Raw genomic sequence first — 20,295 nt, 5'->3', positions numbered from 1 at the left:
CAATCTACCTGCTTTGTTGAATTCTTTATTTTGAAACACTTAAAAGAAAAGCTGAATGGATACTAAGTTTTGCTGCAGTTCTAATGTGCAGAAACCTTAGTTTCTTATGCCACTGGGGGGATAAGTTGATTAGACTCATAACGTCGTATTGATAAATGTTTGTTGACTAGCTAGTACCTAGCAGGTCCTGGACTAAGTGCTGTGCGTCCATTATTATGAATCTTCACGCAGACGCACCACATGTAGAAGTTAATCTTTCTGTCTTGAAGAAATTAAGGCCCAGGGAGGCTAAGTAACCTGCTCAGCCAGTAACAGTGGAACCAAATCCGTCTGTCTTAGAGCCTAGGCTTTCTCCCTGACATTAGACTGCTCTGCCCGATTGGAACTCTGCCTTGCTATCAATCCCCAAACCTCCTCTCCTAAATCTTTAGCTGGAGGCACTAGGAAATTGAAAACGGGCTTCTTACAGTTCCACCTCATTTCCCTTCTTTTCACCCTCTGGTGAAGAAGTTAATTGGGCAGCAAAGTGGCCAAAAGGCTGGCAGGATGGAGAAATTACAGCAACAGCAAAGGGCTTAAATCATCCACAAACTGGGCATTCGGCCTACAAGTCGTTGAGAATTGGCTCGACTCCTAAGTTAAATGTCTTATACCAGTTAAAAGTTATCTCTGAACTCTGTGCTAGTAAGCTGAGTGGGATGGCCACTCCTCCTGCTTCCTCGGGCAGGCCTGGCCGATCCCAGAGCTCCCACGGGGACGAAAGAGCTGACAGTCTGCTGCCTTGTTGATCTGAGGTTGGGCCCAGAGGGAGTTTTGAAATTATCAGATGAATGGTTGCGTTATTGGTTCCATCCAGACATTTGTCCGACTCCACAACCAGAAGACTGGCCAGGAAGTGGTGTTTGTCGCAGAGCCAGACAGCAAGAATGTGTACAGGTTTGAACTGGATACCTCCGAGAGAAAGATTGAGTTTGACTCTGCATCCGGCACCTACACTCTCTACTTGATCATCGGAGATGCTACTTTGAAGAACCCAATCCATTGGAATGTGGTATGTGTCTCCATGTCCCCTGACCCAGGCAGGAGTGGCTGTGTCAACACAGGCTCCTTTCTAGGGAGTGGGCTCTCGACCCTTAGCCTTGCCTGTGCCTCCCCAGGGACCACGAGTATGTATTGGGAGGTGGGTAGGGGCTGTGTGCTGTCCCCATCAGTGGTTTTAGGGGTATGCATGTGGCCTGGCATGCAATAGGGGCTTAATAGTGGTTGAGTGAATGAATGAAGTACAAATTTGTCCTCGTGGGTTCTAGCAAATCTTCATAGAAGAAGATTTTTCTGTATTAGAAGAGGTTTTCATATTACAGCAGAGCACTATGGGGGAGACATACAGACAGAAGAGATAAAGGCTTCTTTGAGATATGGTACAGCCTCACAGAGTGGGTCGGGGTGGGGGGGCTAAGATTGGAATTCCAATTCAAGATGGTGTGGATAGGATATATAAAATGGTAATAAACTAATAAGCAACATCTGCCTGGTGTGTTAAAGTTTACATAGTGCTTTTGACTTACATAACTCACCTTTTTTTTTTTTGGCCGCACCGTGTAGCGGCTTAATGTGGGATCTTGGTTCCCAGCCCAGAGATTGAACCCAGACCACCAAGTCCTAACCACTGGATCACCAGGGAACTCCCACATAACTCACTTTTGATTGGTGTGGTGAGAGAAAGCTTCTTGAAAGATGTAGCATTTGAGCTCGGAGTTGAAGAATTGCAGGAGTTTATCAGAATAGTGTCTGGGGCTATAGGATGATCACCAGGGATCAGCCTCCAGAAAAGCCTGAGGTGCTTTCAGAGAGATGTGAGTGGGTCCATTTTGATGGAGCACCTGAATCTGGTCGAGAGCAGTCAGCAATGAGGCTGGAAAGGTAGCAGAGGCCAGATTGCAGGCCTTGAGAGGTGGTTGGCTCCCTTTGTGAGACAGAGGGCAGCTGCATTTTCTTGTGTTGTATTCAGAGTTCCTTTTCTTCTCTTGGACTTTGGGCTGCTTTTTGTATGACAGCACATTTTCATTTCTTTTCCTTTTTTTTTTTTTTTGTCTCTGACTAAATTACTCTTCCCAGGGCCATGGAGCAGTTTCTGATTGCAACTATAACAGCCTAAGTACAGCTGGGATTTTTGTATTAAGCAGCTCTGTGAAGCTCACCAGACCAGTAGAAAATTGGAGGGCTTTGTTCTAAAAAGAATTTTCAACAAATACTTATTTTGTTCTTGAAATTTTTACTGCCTCAGTTTGTTGGCTCATGGGTCAGAGGTGCCTGGACGGTTTGGAGCTTTTTTCAGTTATGGTCCTGGACGAGAGATAGGGGTTACTATCCTGCTGATGAGTTTCACCCCCTTGTCTGCCCCTGTGCCTCTGATGGCTGCCTTTATTTTTTTAGGCTGATGTTGTCATCAGGTTCCCTGAAGAAGATGCTCCGTCGACTGTCCTGTCCAAGAACCTTTTCACTGCCAAACAGGAAATTCAGGTACATCCCAGAAGGCTTCTTCCGTAATCTTGGAGGAGAAATGTGGATCAGGCATGCTCAGAGAGAGCAGCCGACCCCTGGACTGAGGCTCTGGTCCTTTCTTTAACCTGTTTAGATGATATTTTATAGTTTGGTCTTTACCACCCTGTGAATCAGGCAGGACAAATATCCATCTTGTCATAGAGCTGAAAAAACAGGCTCAACTTGCCCACCGACCAGTTCCCACGAAGCAGATAGTTGGAGACAGTCAGAACCTGAGTCTGTTTTACTTAAACATCCAGGAGATTCAGCCCTCAGATCACTGTTTGACTCTACAGCACAGATGGGACTGGCTTTCTTCCTCTCTGCTCCTGCATAGACCAAGGCCAGTGGGTCTTGCAGGTGGTCAGCTCAACTGGAGAAAGGACTTTCCCTCCCCCTTGGGCACGCCCTTCCTCTCTCCTGGGACTCACCTTCCTTACACACAGATATCAGCATCCCTTCCCAGCCCATAGGATTGTTGTAAGGGCCAGAGTAGTTCACAGATAAGGAAAGAAAAGCTTTTTTTGAAAAGTTTCAAGAGTTCCCATTGTGGCTCAGTGGTAACGAAGTGCCACTGAGTACCCATGAGGATGCAGGTTTGATCCCTGTCCCAGCTCAGTGGAGTAAGGATCGAGCACTGCCGTAAGCTGTGGTGTAGGTCACAGACTCGGCTCAGATCTAGCATTGTTGTGGCTGTGGTGTAGGCTGGCAGCTGTAGCTCTAATTCGACTCCTAGCCCGGGAATTTCCATATGCCCCGGGTGAGACCCTAAAAGGCAAAAAATAAAAAAATAAAATATTTTTGGTGTGTCTTCCTTTGGCAGCATCTGTTCCGCGAGCCTGAGAAGAGGCCTCCCACGGTGGTGTCCAATACATTCACTGCCCTGATCCTCTCGCCCTTGCTCCTGCTCTTTGCTCTGGTGAGTAGCTGTAATTAGCATGGGCAGCGTGTGTCTTGCGTCAGACTCAGCAGATGTAGCCCTGCCAAAAGAGGCTTTGTGCTCTAGCCTCAGCATAGCTCCGAAGGGGTCCAGCAGCTGTGACTTGAACTGATGGTCAAAAAAATTTTAGAATAACTGAACCTCCCTGCTATGGAGAGGTTTAGTTATTCTTACTGTTCAGTTCCAAAAAACTGATCCCTTAACAAAGGGCATGAGAAAGTACCTAATAGCCAATAGAAATGGTAAAAGTGTGTGGACAGGGGTGCTCTGTAGGAATGTTCAGATGAGGTCAAGTGTGAAAAAAGCAAGGCCTGATGCCGATAGCTGTAGAGAAAGAGTACAGGAGTTCCCAATGTGGCCCAGCGGAAACAAACCGACTAGTATCCATGAGGACGCAAGTTCGATCCCTGGCCACTCTCAGAGGGTTAAAAGATCCAGCATTGCTGCAAGCTATGGTGTAGGTCGCAGTTGAGGCTCAGATCCTGCGTTGCTGTGGCTATGGCCTAGGCTGGCAGCTGCAGCTCTAACTTGACCCCTAGCCTGGGAATTTCCATATGCTGTGGGTGTGGCCCTAAAAAAAGGCGAAAAAAGAAAGAGTATGGAGGCTGTGCATTTCAGCAGTGATTGGGGTATCAAACTATAAACAACTAAAGTCTTCATAAAATCAAATGTTAAATTTGGTACATCCATACTGTGGAATAATATGCAGCTTATTAAAAGAATGGATAGGAGTTCCCATGGTGGCGCAGTGGTTAAGGAATCCGACTAGGAACCATGAGGTTGCGGGTTCGGTCCCTGCCCTTGCTCAGTGGGTTAAGGATCCGGCGTTGCCGTGAGCTGTGGTGTAGGTTGCAGACGCGGCTTGGATCCTGCATTGCTGTGGCTCTGGCGTAGGCCGGTGGCTACAGCTCCGATTCGACCCGTAGCCTGGGAACCTCCATATGCCGCGGAAGCGGCCCAAGAAATAGCAAAAAGACCAAAAAAATTAAAAAATAAAAGAATGGATAGATTTATGTACTGACATGACAAGATCGCCAACATGTCCATCCTGTAAATGAAGAAGGCAAGGGATAGGATAGAGTGTTTAGTAAATCCTCTCTGTATATCCTTTAAAAGGCATTATCTGTTGGTATCTATTAGTATTGGTCACCTCGAAGGAGAGGGCCTTATAGGGAGTAGAAAAGAAGGAAATTTTTACCTTTTATACTTGAATGTACTGTTTGAGATTTATTTTTAACCAACTTTTTCTTCCCTTGTCTCTTTTTTAAAATTATAAATATAGGAGTTCCCGGCGTGGTGCAGTGGTTAACGAATCTGACTAGGAACCATGAGGTTTCAGGTTCAGTCCCTGGCCTTGCTCAGTGGGTTAAGGATCTGGCGTTGCCATGAGCTGTGGTGTAGGTTGCAGACATGGCTCGGATCCCGAGTTGCTGTGGCTCTGGTGTAGGCCGGCAGCTATAGCTCCAATTGGACCCCTAGCCTGGGAACCTCCATGTGCCGCGGAAGCGGCCCTAGAAAGGCAAAAAGACAAAAAAATAAATAAATAAATAAAATTATAAATATAGCTGCATATTCTCAAAGTTCAAAGAATTTTGAGAACTGTATGGAAAACTCATCAGCTCTTTGGAAAGTTGCCTGTGTTCCTAATTCATTCATTGATTTTAATAAAAGAATTATTGGTCAATCTAAATCTGGAAAGCATACTACAAGCTTTGAGAAACCGGGCCTAGGGTCTGGGCACCTGTTCTTCTGAGTGACCAGAATTTCAAAAGGCACAGAACCCATAGCAAGAGCATGCATCATACCAGCTGCCAATGGGTTTATCTTACCAATACTTAGAGAAGTTAGCAGGGGTGCCAGTTATTTCATCATAAATAGGTTTCTGACCTTATAGCTTCATGGTTTTGCCTGTTTTATTCCATTTGTTAATTGTTTTTATTTTTTTTTATTTTTTATTTTTTTTGTCTTTAGGACCACACCCGCAGCATATGGCGGTTTCCAGGCTAGGGGTCGAATTGGAGCTGTAGCTGCCAGCCACAGCCTCAGCCACAGCCACAGCAATGCCAGATCTGAGCCTTGTCTGCGACCTACACCACAGCTCATGGCAGCACCAGATCCTTAACCCACTGATCGAGGTCAGGGATTGAACCTGCGTCCTCATGGATGCTAGTCAGAGTCATTTCTGCTGAGCCACGACAGGAACTCTGGTTTCACCTGTTTTAAAGCAGAAAGGTTTGTTGTCATTAAAGATGATGTTCAAGTTTGTTACCCAAGCACAGTTGAGAGCAGGTGTCAGAATGCCTTTCTAAAGACAAAAAGGGAACAGTTTTTCCTGAGGACTTATAATAGGATGGTTGTCACTTGGAAAAATTCCCTGTCCTTCAAGTATGCATGAACTTTTAAGCCCTTAGGGCTGTTTATTGAATTAGCATTGGCCTGGCATGGGTAGCCTCCCTTTCAAGTTCTAATGTCTTTTCAATTTATTTCTCCCCATCGTTCAGTGGATCCGGATTGGTGCCAACATCTCCAACTTCACTTTTGCGCCTAGCACGATTATATTTCACCTGGGACATGCTGGTAAGCGCCCCAGGCTGCTAATTCCATTTAACCTCCTTTGACATTTAGCCTGCCCACACGAAAGCTCTGTTAAGTAGAGCCACAACCTATTAACTATAATGACTTAATAGCATAACATTTCCCTCTTCCTCCTGGCCTTTTACGACAGTTAATATGATGATAAACCTGTTTGGCCCATCAGTTTAGAACAGCTGTCATTATATTGGGTTTCATTGTACTCGGCTGCCGTTGGCAGGCCATTTTACCCTCATTTAATAGCTCTGTTCATTTCCAGAGATTACTCACTTATCGTATCTTTACATTGAGCCATCTTCCTGGATGAAGAGCATTAATGCAGTTTCCAAAGGTTATCTTCCCCACCATATCGATCTTCACATTTGCCGGCAGCTGTGTCTGGGCAGTAATAGAAAACAGTCCCTTCCACAATCAGACACGCTGTCCTGCTTTGTTTTCTTGAGAACTTAGGACCTAAATGCTGCAAGGCAGTAAATTCTCAAATCAGTTAAGCATTTCAGAAACTTTGGACACTATTGGGTTGGTGGTGCCTTGCATTTCACTGAGTCTTCGGTATTCATTTCTGATTTCCTTGGTTCTTTCAGGAGTCACCCTCCATGTGTCCATAGTGCGTGGATTCTGTAATGGTGTGCAGAATGAATCCCTCAAAACTCTAGGCAAATGTATATCTTTGTTTTTCTGGGGAAAGAGCCGTGACTGTGATCAAAATTCTCACAGTGGTCCACGACCTCAGAAATGGCTAAGAACCCCTGCTGTGGTTCATCCGTCATCCTTCTGGGCAGAACTGACAACATGACCTTTCTCTCCAGCCCAGTTACTGGATTTGAGTGATAGCCCTCCCAGGTCAGGCTGAGAACAAAACCTGAATATAAATTTGTTTATAGCCATGACTTCTCTTGCTAGAGTGCTTTTTGTGCCCATTCCCTCATTTGGTTCTCCTCACAACCCTGATGGGGGTGACCAGGGCAAGAATTACGATCCTTGTTTGACAGGTGAGAGCATTTAGGCTCACAGAAATGAAGTGGCTGTGAGGGGCAGAGCCTGGACCAGAGCCCAGGGTTCTCAGTGCCCAGCCCTGAGCCCTTTGGCCTAAACCTCCCTCCTCAGCCCTCCTTGCTTCCTTCCTAGTCACAGTGGCAGATTAGCCTTAAGGTCGGTTTAATGAAAAGGAAATTAGTCATTTCTCTGATCCTGTGGGCTTCCAGTCAGAATTTGAAAAATCAGCTGAGTCCTGAACTTAACACGAGAGTCATTAAAAAACAAACAAAATCGGAGTTCCCGTCGTGGCACAGTGGTTAACGAATCCGACTAGGAACCATGAGGTTGCGGGTTCGGTCCCTGCCCTTGCTCAGTGGGTTAATGATCCGGCGTTGCCGTGAGCTGTAGTGTAGGTCGCAGACGCCGCTCGGATCCCGCGTTGCTGTGGCTCTGGCGTAGGCCACATATGCCTGGGAACCTCCATATGCCGCGGGAGCGGCCCAAGAAATAGCAACAACAACAACAAAAACAAAAAAAACAAACAAAATCAAAACCTGTGTTAATGAAAAGAGATACGAACTGGAACGTAGAACCAGACAGAGTTGCTGATATCTGATTTTTACCTCTGGATTTCTTGGTAGCCAAGACTGAGAAGCAAGTATATTCAGTTATTTATTTTCTGGCAGCAGATAAAAGGAATAAAACAAGCTGGCTTATAAATACAGACCTTTTAGGGATCCGCAGTTACTGGCTTCTGACTGTCCTGAGCCCCAGGGTGATATCACTGTTTCACCTAATTGCCTATCATGTCACCTGTTCTCGTAGCTATGCTGGGGCTCATGTATGTCTACTGGACTCAACTCAACATGTTCCAGACCCTGAAATACCTGGCCATCCTGGGCAGTGTGACATTTTTGGCTGGCAATCGGATGCTGGCCCAGCAGGCAATCAAGAGGTAAGGCTGGGGACAGACTAGGGACCCAAAGTAGGATTAGAAAATTTCTGTCAGCTCTGTTCACCCAGCTCTTTGAACAGCGGTATGTGACAAAATGATTCATATCCTTTGGGGCAAGTATGACACCTTAATCCAGCCCAATACAGAAGCTTTTTAAATCAGAAAAGAGCCTTGGTGATAAGCTTTAAATATATTAAAACCACAACAGTTTATGCCCTGACACATTAGAACAAGAGAAGAAAATAATTGCTCTATGAAGATTAAAATGGATTAGGACATGTGGCGGAGATTGTCGTTAATACGCTGGCTGTGTAATGATTTTCTCCTCTGCTGCTGCAGAGAATCCTGTTCTGTCCTCCGTGTCCCAGAGAGTGACTCCTCTGTAACCCCAGCAGCACCCCTCCCCCCGGAGCTTTTCCTCCTAATTATGAGGTCCATGCTCTTCTCCCCAGAAACTGCTTTGCAGGCTTTGCAGAGGCCCCAGCAGGGAGCGCTGCTCAGGGGGCCCCAGCGTGTTCTCAAGATAGACAAACTTAGGTTCACACAAATGGTTAGGTTGACGTGATGGCACCTTGCTGGCAGCTTGACTTCCGAACCTGGATTAGAAGCAAATTTAAATGTCACATAGGTGTTTCTCATTGATTTGAATTTATTAGAACTTGGGTGATTTCAAGCACGTAAAGGTCAATGAGAAAAGGTCCGAATTGCTTTCACCTTTGGAAGTTAACATTTTCAGACGTGCCCTGCTTTCTCCTCTCTGGGACTTTTGCTGGAAGAATGTAACTCAATAATGTACCCCCTAACTCGGCTGCCAATTAGGTGGGTCAGATGAGAGAGTGGTGCTCTTGGAGATGGTTCTGGGTGGGAGAGCCACACGTCTCAGCCTTGCCTGAGTGCCTCACCGTGGACACCGGCCCCAGCATGCTCCTTGTTCCCCTGTAGTCCTTCCAATTCCACCAGAGCTTCCCTTAGCACCACAGTGGCAGCTGGGTCCTTTGTCTGCCACTCTGGCAGCCTTAACTTGGCGGCTCTACACTGCATCTGAGAAGGAGCCAAGGACTCAGCTGATTTTTCTAAGCGGGACCCTGATCCCTCACAGCAGTCCATCCAGACCCCAGGGAGCCAGAAGTTTGTCCTCTGCTGAGTTCTCTCTTTTCTGGAAGTTGCACACACAAAATGAACAAAATTAAAGGGGGATAGGAATGGAGACCATTTGATTTAGTTCCTGCTTAGCAGAGTTCCTAATCTGGAATGCTAAAATTGTGCACGTTTCTGGGGAAGAAGACCATGGTCTCATCTCAGGCCCCGTCCTACGTAGAAGCCCACTCTGCATTGCCACCCTCATGAGTCCTAGAACAATCTCTGCCACTGGGGAAAACGGTGACTCTACCAGAAGCTCTGGTTGGGTGGTTGCCATTTCTTTCCTCAGCTTATTTCTCTTCCTACTGTCCTTTCTTGACTCTCAAACCCTCTTTCCTTTGGCAGGATCGCTGCAGAGCAGAGCAGTAGATTGGCAAAATATAGGACACTACGGTAAAGATAAAGGGTGGACTCATCCCAGAAGCAGGGCCCCTTTTCCATCTTGCCCACCTCATGCATGTCAGTTACTTAGCTAAGATTCAGCGCACTTGTTCCTCCCTATCCCTTCCTAAGCTGAAGCCAAATTCTGAGGCCATGTCCCCATTTCCTGGGCCAGGTAGTAACTGGCCCAGAGCAAAGCCAAAGCCCCCTGCGCCAGCCCAGCTGAGGGGGTAACTGCAGCAAAGTGGCTTTGACCTGTCTTTGACTGTAAGGCTCCATCCTCCCTTGTGTTTCACGGGGTCCTTTATAGACACAGCCCCTCTCTCTGTGTTCATAGGAGAGCAGAGATGGGATGAGACAGATTCAACCTTGGGCTTCTTAAAAGGGGACCCCATTCAGAACATCTGAAGTCATGATGGTCCCAGGGCAAATCCTGGCACACCTTGTCACTGTTCTAGGCCTTTCTGTAACATTAACCTCTGGTTGGGCCAGCGTGATGTAGTGAGACTCTCAATTGTGAAGACTGATGTCCACCAATAGATAAAGCCAGCATCAGAACCCAGATTGCTAGAGTTCAGGATATGGCTCAGGGCTGCTCCATGTGTGACAGAAATGTCAAGTGAAATGTCACCTGTTCTCCGTTGTATCCATCCCAGGACGAGGATGAAAGTGGAGGCTGTGTAAAGGGAGGGAAGGAGAGTGTCTGGTGCTCCATTGATCAGCTCCCCTACCAGGGGTTGGCAAAAATTTTCTAGAAAGAACCAGATAGTACGTTAGGCTTTTCAGGCCATACAGTCTCTGTTAGAGCTACTCAGCTCTGCCCCTGCAGTGTGAGAGCAGCCACAGACCACCGAAACAAACGAGCATGGCTGTGTTCCAGTGAAACTTTGTTTACGAAAACAGGTGGAGGGCTGAATTCGGCCCTCGGGGCCCGGTTTACTGACCCCTGTACTAGACCAACAAAGAAGAGGGAGGTATTTGAATTTTCAAGTCATGTTCCCTCTCGTCCCTTGCCATGGAAATGGCTTTCCCTGCCAAAACAACTAAGCCACTAATTTTCACTCCTCTGAAAATAGGAGAAATCAACAAAAGCGTGGAATGTAGAGCTTTTCACTGATGTGTGAACATGAGCTGGAACATCTAGTTCTCAACACAGAAAGCAACTACATTTGTTTTGGATTTAATTCATATACAGTAAAATTCACCCTTTTTAGGGTATAGTTCTGTGAATCTTGAAAAACTTAGAGTGTTATAAACACCACCTCAATGAAGATACAGACTTTCCACATCCAGCAAGTTTCCGTGTGCCTTTGTGGTCGTCCTTTCTCTCTGCCCCCATTCCTGAGCCTCATCTGTTTGGTTTTGTCCTAAATTATGGTCGCTCTGTCTGAGGTTTGCTTTCAGAACTAGTCCTTTCTGCTAAATATTGAGTTCTTTAATTCTTTAAAACTAACTCCGGGTTGGTTTTGTTTTTCTTGATTTTTGATAGTCTACCCCCAAACTATACTGCTTGAGAGAGAAAAAAGTCACTTGATCTTTTGGACTTTTGGGACTTTCTGAGGTTGGGACCCGGTCTTTTAAAACCAAGTCCCTGATAGCTAATGTTTTCGATCTGAGGACAGTTACTGATTTGATCAGGCATAAGACAGGGCTTTCTTGGCCAAGACAGAGGCTTCAGCTATTCTTATTTCATAATTACACTCTCCTCCCTGCATGAATGTTTCCAACAACAGATATTTTATTGTACCCAGGAACCTCTGAATGTTGGCAGGGAATTAGGGGCATTCACTCAGGCCTTTAGGATTAGTCCCGCGCCTGTGCGTGATGCCCTTGGAACTATTGATTAGTTGGTTTGGAGCCTGCCATTCTGCAAGACTGCCTTGTCGTCACGTCAGCCCTCGCCACTGGGTGCTGAGGATAGCCTGTGTCAGCACCCTGCCTCTGCTCACCAGAACCGCCTGGATCACTTCCTTGGTGCTGTCACCCCCTGGTTGCACAGCGTCTGTCTAGGTTGTCATTTACCTTCTGGTGTTTCCCCGTCACTTCTCAGAGTCTAGGGAAGGCAGCTGTGGAGAAAGAAAAAATAAAGAAATTTAGTGTTTTTGTCCCCTCTTTAAAATCTTTCTGTGAGCTGAGTCCAGTTTTTGAGAATCATTCATTCTTAGACATCGAGTCTGATCATTGCCAAGAACTTGAGCACAGGCCAGGAATATGGGGCAGATTTCTATACTGAAAGTTCAGTGTCACCTTCCAAGCTACGTGAGGGCTGTGTGTTGTTTGGAGGACCTAGAGCCTGGGAAATCGAAGATGAGCATTCTTTAAACTCTTCATCTAGTTGAAATGTACACTATCTTCTTGGCCTTGTAGTGTGAGAGGTGTGCCTGGAATTACCTCATCTCCTCCTGTGTTCACATACCACCCTCTTATCATCAAGTGTGTTCCATTGTTTTTATTTAAATTGTCATCAGCTTTTAGTTTGAGCTCTCTGCCTTACATTCTTCTGTGAAATGAGATGGGGCAGAAATAAATAGGATCAATAGACAAATGATTATTCCCTTATAAGTGAGACCTCATAGTGGGAGAGTAGCTTGGTTTCTCTGTTATCACCAGTTAGGAACTGGAGCAGTGAATTGAAACCTTCAATGATTTTGTGTTGATCTTCATTTTCTTTCAGAACAGCACATTAGCTCCAGAAAAAGGAAGGAGATTCTGAAAGCTGAAGTGAATATCAAGACAAGGAGTCAAGAACAATTCACGGTTTGAAAAGAGGGATTTTTAAAAAGTTTATTTAAAAAGAAAAAAGTTAAAATTGTGGTTATACTTTTGCTTGTATTTCTATTTCCCTGACACAGAGCAGATAGATACCTGTGAGCCCAGATCCTCTCTTCTTTGGCATGGTGCCCTAGCAAGATGCTGTGAATATTCTAACTTAACCACATGTTGCGTTGAAAAGTTGAAATCTGTAATTAAGCTATTATGGAATAAAAAGAATAACAGGAACGAAGACCTGAGAGTTTCTTCTGGTACTTTGGGGCTGATGGGATCCCTGGGGCACGTGACGTGAGATCTTAGCTGGGAAGTATGCTTGATACAATGGCCAGGGTGTTTCTCCAGGACCTTTTATATTGGTCCTCCTCAGAGGAACTGAGAATTGCCTGGAAAAGCCAGCATCCTTTCTGCATCTCCAGCAGTAGGTACCCACTCTGCCCTGTCGATAATGTGAAGGCCCCTCTGCTTTTGCCTTGAAAGTTTGGCCTTGGCATGCAGTGGGCAAGGGAAAGGCTTATCTTAACAGAAGGCTGAGCCCATGAGTTTATCTCAGGTTCTTAGAGGGACACACACATCTCAAGAACGGCCCTTTTGAAGTTGTATCCCAGGACCGTCATTACGTGGTGGCTGTACGATATCACTTAGAGAAGTCATGCTGAATACTGTGTTTATGTGTACAGATTTCAGTGTTGGGCAAGCCTGCTGTCACCACTTACAGGGTGAAGGACCTTGGGCAAGTGGCTTAATGTCTCTAAGGCTCCTTTTTTTTCTTCTTAAAAGAGAGATAATAACAGTACCTCCTCGTGTGCATGTGCGAGTTTCATGCCTCTAAAGTGCTTGGCTCAGTGCTTGGCATCTGCCCTCACTGGCTCATAGTTGTGGACTTTGGCTCGTTGCTTCTACTTCTATTAATTGAAACATAATAATAGATAACTTTTGAAATGCAGGTAATCCTAAGAGTATTTATAGAGTTTGGAGGGTAGAAATTATCTTAATCAGATTGCTTTCCAACTTAGCTGGATTTCGCTACGGTAAGGAAATTGGGATTTTGACTGGGGAAAAAGGAAAGGAAATCCTGGAAGTTTGGGCTAGTTCTAAATGGGATTCTGGGAGTTCCCGTCATGGCGCAGTGGTTAACGAATCCGACTAGGAACCATGAGGTTGCGGGTTTGATCCCTGGCCTTGCTCAGTGGGTTAAGGATCCGACGTTGCCGTGAGCTGTGGTGTAGGTCGCAGACGCGGCTCGGATCCTGCGTTGCTGTGGCTCTGGCTTAGGCTGGCAGCTACAGCTCCGATTCGACCCCTAGCCTGGGAACCTCTATGTGCCGCAGGAGCGGCCCAAGAAATGGCAAAAAGACAAAAAAAAAAAACCTTCAAAAAATTTATAAAAAAAATAATAATAAAATAAATGGTATTCTGCAGGGGAGAGGCTAATATGGGCAATTACAGAGGTGCCTCTAAGATGGGACGACCTCACCTTTCACTGGTTACAAACCATTGGCCCATAAATATTCTTTTTTGATCCCTAGCGTGTGTGTGTATTTTGCTGCATCCACAGCATGTGTAAGTTCTCTGGGGGGCCAGGGATCAAACCTGCACCATAGTAATAACTTGAGCCACAGCAGTGGCAACACAAAGTCCTTAACCACTAGGCTACCAGGGAACTCCCATAGTTTTGGGGTTTTTTAATGAGTTAGTTCCTAACAGTTACAAATTGAGAGATTTCATATAAAAATCCAAGTTTGGGGTTCTCCTGGGCCTGCTTCCTGCATGGCGACCGTCAGCTGGAGCTGAGCAGCAAGCAACTCCTAACTTGGGACGGGCCCATACCTTCTAATTTGCCATAGCCACACACCACCCCCCCAGCCATGTCAGTTCCACCAGCCTTGGCACTGTTCTCCACCAACCTCACATGCAATTGGTACCTGCCTGGCTCTTATAGACAAGTGACTTTGAAAGCCTTGCCTTTGAGTTGAGTTTCCTGTCCCACCCTGAGGGGAAAAGGTGATGTTGCCCTCCCACTGCTGTTTGGTGACTCCCGCCATTCCTCCTCAGAGATGCCAGGACCTCAGCAGCTCAGCATGGTGGGGAATGGAGGAGGGCAGGGACTCCTGGGCCCAGCTGGGACTTTCACACCTGTAACCAGGTTGGATGGTTCTGGAGGACAGACTGGCTGAGGCCTGCTGGACAGAAGTATAGAGAAGGGCCTGAGAATAAGACAGCAGTGGCTGGAGGGAAGGCAGTCAGGAGACAGCTTCCTGGAGAAGGGGCCAGCAGGGCTCGGGGGCACCAAGGCTGGTTCAGGGCTGGCCTACAGACCAAGGGGAGCTGGTGAATAAAGCACAGAGAGGACACTTGTTACGTGCCAGGCTCTGAACTTTGTTGGGCCGTGACAGTGAGCAAGACAGATACATCCCCTGCCCTGGAGGGAACGAGGAAAAGAGAGCAGATCATAAATCTGAAAAGGAAGCAGTTTTTATCTAGAGAGGTTGGGAAGGCTAAGCTGACAATTAATTGAAGGAAAAAAAGCAGTCTTTGCAGAGCTGGGGAAGAACATTCAAGGCAGAGCAGCAACATATATGAAGGCTCTGAGGCCAGAGCTTGGTGCATTTGAACTGGAAGCTGGCCAGTGTAACTAGGGTGGAGTTAGCAATGAAGAGAGGATCCTTGGAAGCCGGAACAAACAGCTCTTAAGCCGTGCTAGAGGAGATAGATTTTATTTTAGGACCAGCAGCAAATTTGGGGGACTTGAATTTTATGCTGGGATATAGCAGAGGTCACAACTCCTCTCAAGCTGTCTTTCTGTCCCTACCCACTGGGAAAAGCATTCTCGAAGGCTGCGAGAGAGAGTCAGCTTGCCTGTGGCCCAGCCGTGGATCTGGAAAAGCTGCATTTGAGAATAGGTCTAACTCCTCAGATTTACAAAATGCGCTCGATTCATTGCTCAAATTACTTGGTAATTGTAAAAAGTGTTTGCTTGACCAAATTTTATTTTATTTGTATATTTTTGCTTTTTAGGTCTGTGCCCGTGGTATATGGAGGTTCCCAGCCTAGGGATCTAATTGGAGCTATAGCTGCCGGCCTCAGCCACAGCAACGCAAACTGTGAGCCATGCCTGCACCCTACACTACAGCTCATGGCAACACCGGATCCTTAACCCACTGAGCAAGGCCAGGGGTTGAACCCACAACCTCGTGGTTCCTAGTCAGATTCGTTTCTGCTGCGCCATGACAGGAACTCCTGCTTGACCAAATTTTAGTCAAGCTCCTGAAATTTCTTCTATACCCATCTGTGCTCTTCCTTTAAAAATCTAGTTTTAGAAGTTCTGTTGTGGCTCAGTGGGTTAAGAACCTGACATTAGTGTCCATGAGGATGCAGGTTCGATCACTGGCCTGGCTCAGTGGATTAAGGATCTGGCATTGCCATGAGCTGTGGTGTAGGTCGCAGACGCAGCTCAGATTTGGCGTTGCTGTGGCTCTGGCATAGGCCAGCAGCTGTAGCTCCGATTAGACCCCTAGCCTTGGAACCTCCATATATGCCACAGGTATGGCCCTAAAAAGAAGAAGAAAAAAATCTAGTTTTAGCAAGAACCCTGCTAAGTAGTTTAATCAGAACCTCCTCTTTGATATCCCATCGCCTTGGTATCTGGTCAGATTCCTCACCCTCCCGTATTTCCCAGGAGAGGTCAGATCTCCTTGGCCTGAGGGCAAGAATCCTGTTAGGTGGGTTTATCCAGAATCCCCTTACCCTGATGTTTCTTCTTAGTAAGTTTCCATCCAGTGCCCCCCCCCCCCTGCTCCTTAACTGTCAGTTCCCACCAGGCTATGCTGTATTTGGAACTGAGTCCACTTTTATACCGAGGTCTCTTTCCCCCTGTTGCAATAGTCCTGAATAAAATCTGTTTTTACCACTTTAACGGCTGTGCAGCTCGGGTTTTAATTTGATACCACAGTAGTGCCTGGGCCTGGCCTTCTCTAAAGAATACTTAAACACAGCAGGTTCAGCTGCCCTTTCTTCACCCTGTAGGCCTTAGTTTCCCATCAGTAAAAGTGGGGTAAGACCTCCCAGGGCTTTATACGGATTAAATGAGGTCACACCTAAAACACAGACCACAGTGCCTGGCACTTAGGTTGACTCAGAGTTTGCTCTGATTGTTGTAGCTCTTATCACTGTTACTTCCTGTGTGTTGTTAGCAGGAGCCCAATAAGCAGTTTGTACCGGGTCCATTTTTCTTTGTTTCTTTGTCAGTTGGTTGAATTCACTTGCTTCCTCGGCTCGCGTGGCCTGGAGTCTTGAAACAACGTAAGAGCACTGAGCACTGTCCTGGAATTGGGAGTCAGTTCCCAGCTTTGCTCCCTCTGAGCCGACCTCTTACCTTCACTCTGCCCTCCCTCAGGGCTGTGGTAGGGAGCACATGAAGCAAGGGATGGGAAACCCCTTTGTGAACTTTCATACAAACATAAGGGATTATCATAAGCAACAAGTCCCCCATTGATCAGAGCATTTCTTTAGAGGGAGAAATAATAGCATTCTGTCTTAAGTGGGACCCCCAAGGGAATGGGCGCTCCCAGCACCTCTGTGGGGAGGGGTTAAGTCCTTCAAGCCGCCGTTAGCGTTATAGTTAATGGAGATAAAGCACCGGAATTGTTGCCATCAGGGTCCTTTCCTTTATAACTGCATTCACCTCGAAAACCGCAAGTAGCAGTGGGTCCCAGTGGTCATTATTTCATTTGAAAAACTAATTGGAAATTGAGAGAGCCCTCAGTCTTTGCCTTTGTCGGGGCAGGCGGAGGAAAGAGATGAGCAGGTGGGGCTGGGGGATGGAGGGGGGCTCGGGCTGGCCGGCGAGGCCCACATTCAGCAGCCTCCGCCTTTGTTCTCCTTCCTTGGCAGGTCCTGGGCAGCCTGCTCGGCTTGGTTGAAGTGGACTGCGGCCCTCAATGGCCAGCCTTCTCCTCTGGAGGGGGCTTTTGTTCTCCATTGTTGGTATTGTCTCCTCCGGGAAGCTGCAGTGGCCCCCCCCAGCCTTTCCCACGCTTCGTATTCTTTCTTGGAGGGGAACTGGGGGGCTCTCAGGGAGAGCAGGTGGTCTGAACCCTGTGAAGCCCTGAGCTGGCTCTACAGCCCTGGTGTGAGAGACAGACCCATGGGACACGGGGCCAGCCCTGGGGGTTCCAGGCTGGAGAAGGCCGGAGATGGGATGGCTCAGCTCCCAGTCCCCAGTGACTCTGAGATGCTGCCAATCTTCTTGTACTTTTAATCGACACAGAATCCCATCATCCAGACTTTTCACTTTTATTTAATTTTACTTTATTCTTTGGTGGAGCCTGCGGCAAGCAGGCATTCCCAGGCCAGAGATGAAACTCAAGCTGCAGCAGTGACCTGAGCCACAGTAACGACAATGCCAAATCCTTAACTGCTAGGCCACCAGGGAGCTCCTCACCTTTTTTTTTTTTTTTTTTTAAGATTTAGTATACTGGAGTTCCCATTGTGACTCAGCAGGTTAAGAACCCGACTAGTCTACATGAGGGTTTGGGTTTGATCCCTGGCCTTGCTCAGTAGGTTAAGGATCTGGCATTGCTGCAGCATAGGTCAAGGATGAAGCTTGGATCTGGAGCCGTCATGGCTGTGGTGGCTACAGCTGGGATTGGACCCCTAGGCTGGGGAACTTCCTAAAAAGACCATAAAAAAAAAAAGATTTAACGTATAGTAAAGCGCACAAACCTTAAGTGCGTTTTCATATCTAACCACACTAGTGTAACCATTACCCAAATCATAATGTAGAACATTTTGATCTCCCCCAGAAACTTCACAGATTCAGTTATTTGGGTTTTTTTGTTTGTTTTTTTGCTTTGTAGGGCCACAGGATATAGAGGTTCCCAGGCTAGGGGTGGAATCGGAGCCACAGCTGCTGGCCTACACCGGAGCCACAGCCACGGAGGATCTGAGCCACGTCTGCGGCCTATACCACAGCACATGGCAATGCCAGATCCCCGACCCACTGAGCAAAGCCAGGGATGGAACCCACATCCTCATGGGTACTAGTTGGGTTTGTTTCCGCTGCACCATGATGGGAACTCCACAGATTCTAATAAGAGCTGATGTGTTGGGTGATGTGTGGGATATCTGGCCCATGTCAAATGGCTCAGGAGCAGAAAAAGATGAGTAATCCCTGGCATAGCTACCTCTGGTCATGGCTTCAGCTCTCTGCTTCCCTTTACAGTAATACTTCTCAACTGTCTCTATCAGTGCCATCCAATAGAAATATAATGCATGGAGTTCCCGTCGTGGCGCAGTGGTTAACGAATCCGACTAGGAACCATGAAGTTGCGGGTTCGGTCCCTGCCCTTGCTCAGTGGGTTAACGATCCAGCGTTGCGGTGAGCTGTGGTGTAGGTTGCAGATGTGGCTCGGATCCCGCGTTGCTGTGGCTCTGGCGTAGGCCGGCAGCTACAGCTCCAATTCAACCCCTAGCCTGGGAACCTCCATATGCCGCGGGAGCGGCCCAAGAAATAGCAACAACAACAACAAAAAAGACAAAAGACAAAAAAAAAAGAAAAAAGAAATACAATACAAGCTGCATGGGTGACTGAAAATTGTGTAGTAATGACAATAAAGAGGTTAAAAAAAGAAGCAGGTGAAATCAATTTTCATATATTTTATTTAACCCAGTCTATCCCAAATACTATTTTAATTTGTAGTCAATATAAAGACTTTATTGAGATATTTGGGTATTCTTTTTTCATACTGTCTCTGAAATCCACTTAAAACACATCTCAGTTGATACTAGCCACATTTCAAGTGTTCAGCAGCCACATAGGCTGGTGGCTACCATACTGGACAGCCAGGTCTCTACCCACCAGCTCTGATTCCTCTCCTACCATTTGCTCTTGAACACGCTCGAGTCAGACTTTTGCCTCCACCATCCACCCAACATTTGTTCTTGCTGAGGTCATCAGTGACTTTCACGGTCACTTTCATGTTCAATTCTCAGCTGGCTTGACCCATCAGCAGCATTTTGTACAGTAGATCTCTCCCTTCTTGAAATGCTTTCTTCAGTTGGCTTCTGGAATTCCTCTCTCGTAGTTTTCTTGTAGTTATCTCACTGCTTGTTTCTTAGTCTCCTTTGCTGATTCCTCATCTTTCCTCCAAATTTTATTATTTTTTTGTCTTTTCTTTTTCTTTTTTTTTTTTTCCTTTTTATGGCCACATCTGCAGCATATGGAAGTTCCTGTGCTAGAAGTCGAATCGGAGCTGCAGCTGCAATATACACCACAGCCACAGCAGTGCTGGATCCCAGCCAGATCTGCAAACTATGCTGCAGCTTGCAGCAACACCAGATCTCTAACCCACTGAGTGAGGACAGAAATTGAACCTGCATCTTCACGGAGGCTATGTTGAGTTCTCAACCTGCTGAGCTTCAATGGGAACTCCCCTCCAAACTTTAAATGTGGGGTGCCCCTGGGGTTAGCCCTTGCACCTCTGCTCTTTCTGTTCTTCAGTGATTTTACCCACTCTCCTGACTTTTTATTTTTTTATTATTATTATTTTTTTTTGTCTTTTTGCTATTTCTTTGGGCCGCTCCCGCGGCATATGGAGGTTCCCAGGCTAGAGGTCGAATCGGAGCTGTAGCCACCAGCCTACACCAGAGCCACAGCAATGCTGGATCCGAGCCGCGTCTGCAAGCTACACCACAGCTCACCGCAACGCCGGATCGTTAACCCGCTGAGCAAGGGCAGGGAACAAACCCGCAACCTCATGGTTCCTAGTCGGGTTCGTTAACCACTGCACCACGACAGGAACTCCTCTCCTGACTTTTTAAAGGCCGTCTAAATGGTGACAGCTACCAAACCGAACCAGCTGCCCAGACCTCTCTCCTGGCTCCAGACTCTTACACTCAGATGCCTATGCAACATCCTTACTGGGACTTTTAAAGCTCCAAATGGCAACTCCATGCTTTGAGTTGCTCAGGCCAAAAACTTTGGAGTTGTTCTTGACCC

The 20,295-nt window shown here is 46.8% G+C and overlaps 1 protein-coding gene across 2 annotated transcripts in view; it reads left to right on the top strand.

Annotated features, from left to right (window-relative positions):
- Positions 1-12,531, top strand: part of RPN2 (ribophorin II) — a 58,505-nt gene extending 45,974 nt beyond the window's left edge. Inside the window, exons 12-18 of one of the 2 annotated variants that reach the window (XM_047771132.1) lie at positions 857-1,051; positions 2,434-2,520; positions 3,365-3,460; positions 5,983-6,058; positions 7,877-8,006; positions 9,492-9,539; positions 12,202-12,531. In XM_047771132.1, the coding sequence (XP_047627088.1) occupies positions 857-1,051; positions 2,434-2,520; positions 3,365-3,460; positions 5,983-6,058; positions 7,877-8,006; positions 9,492-9,539; positions 12,202-12,214 (645 nt within the window). In that variant the 3' untranslated portion in view covers positions 12,215-12,531. The remainder of the gene's footprint in view (positions 1-856; positions 1,052-2,433; positions 2,521-3,364; positions 3,461-5,982; positions 6,059-7,876; positions 8,007-9,491; positions 9,540-12,201) is intronic. The other variant, XM_047771133.1, reaches the window with a different exon arrangement.
- The last annotated feature ends 7,764 nt before the right edge of the window (positions 12,532-20,295 follow it).

Source organism: Phacochoerus africanus, chromosome 3 (genome assembly GCF_016906955.1).
Source record: "Phacochoerus africanus isolate WHEZ1 chromosome 3, ROS_Pafr_v1, whole genome shotgun sequence".
Lineage (NCBI taxonomy): Eukaryota > Metazoa > Chordata > Mammalia > Artiodactyla > Suidae > Phacochoerus > Phacochoerus africanus.
This window is presented reverse-complemented; position numbering and strand designations above follow the sequence as displayed.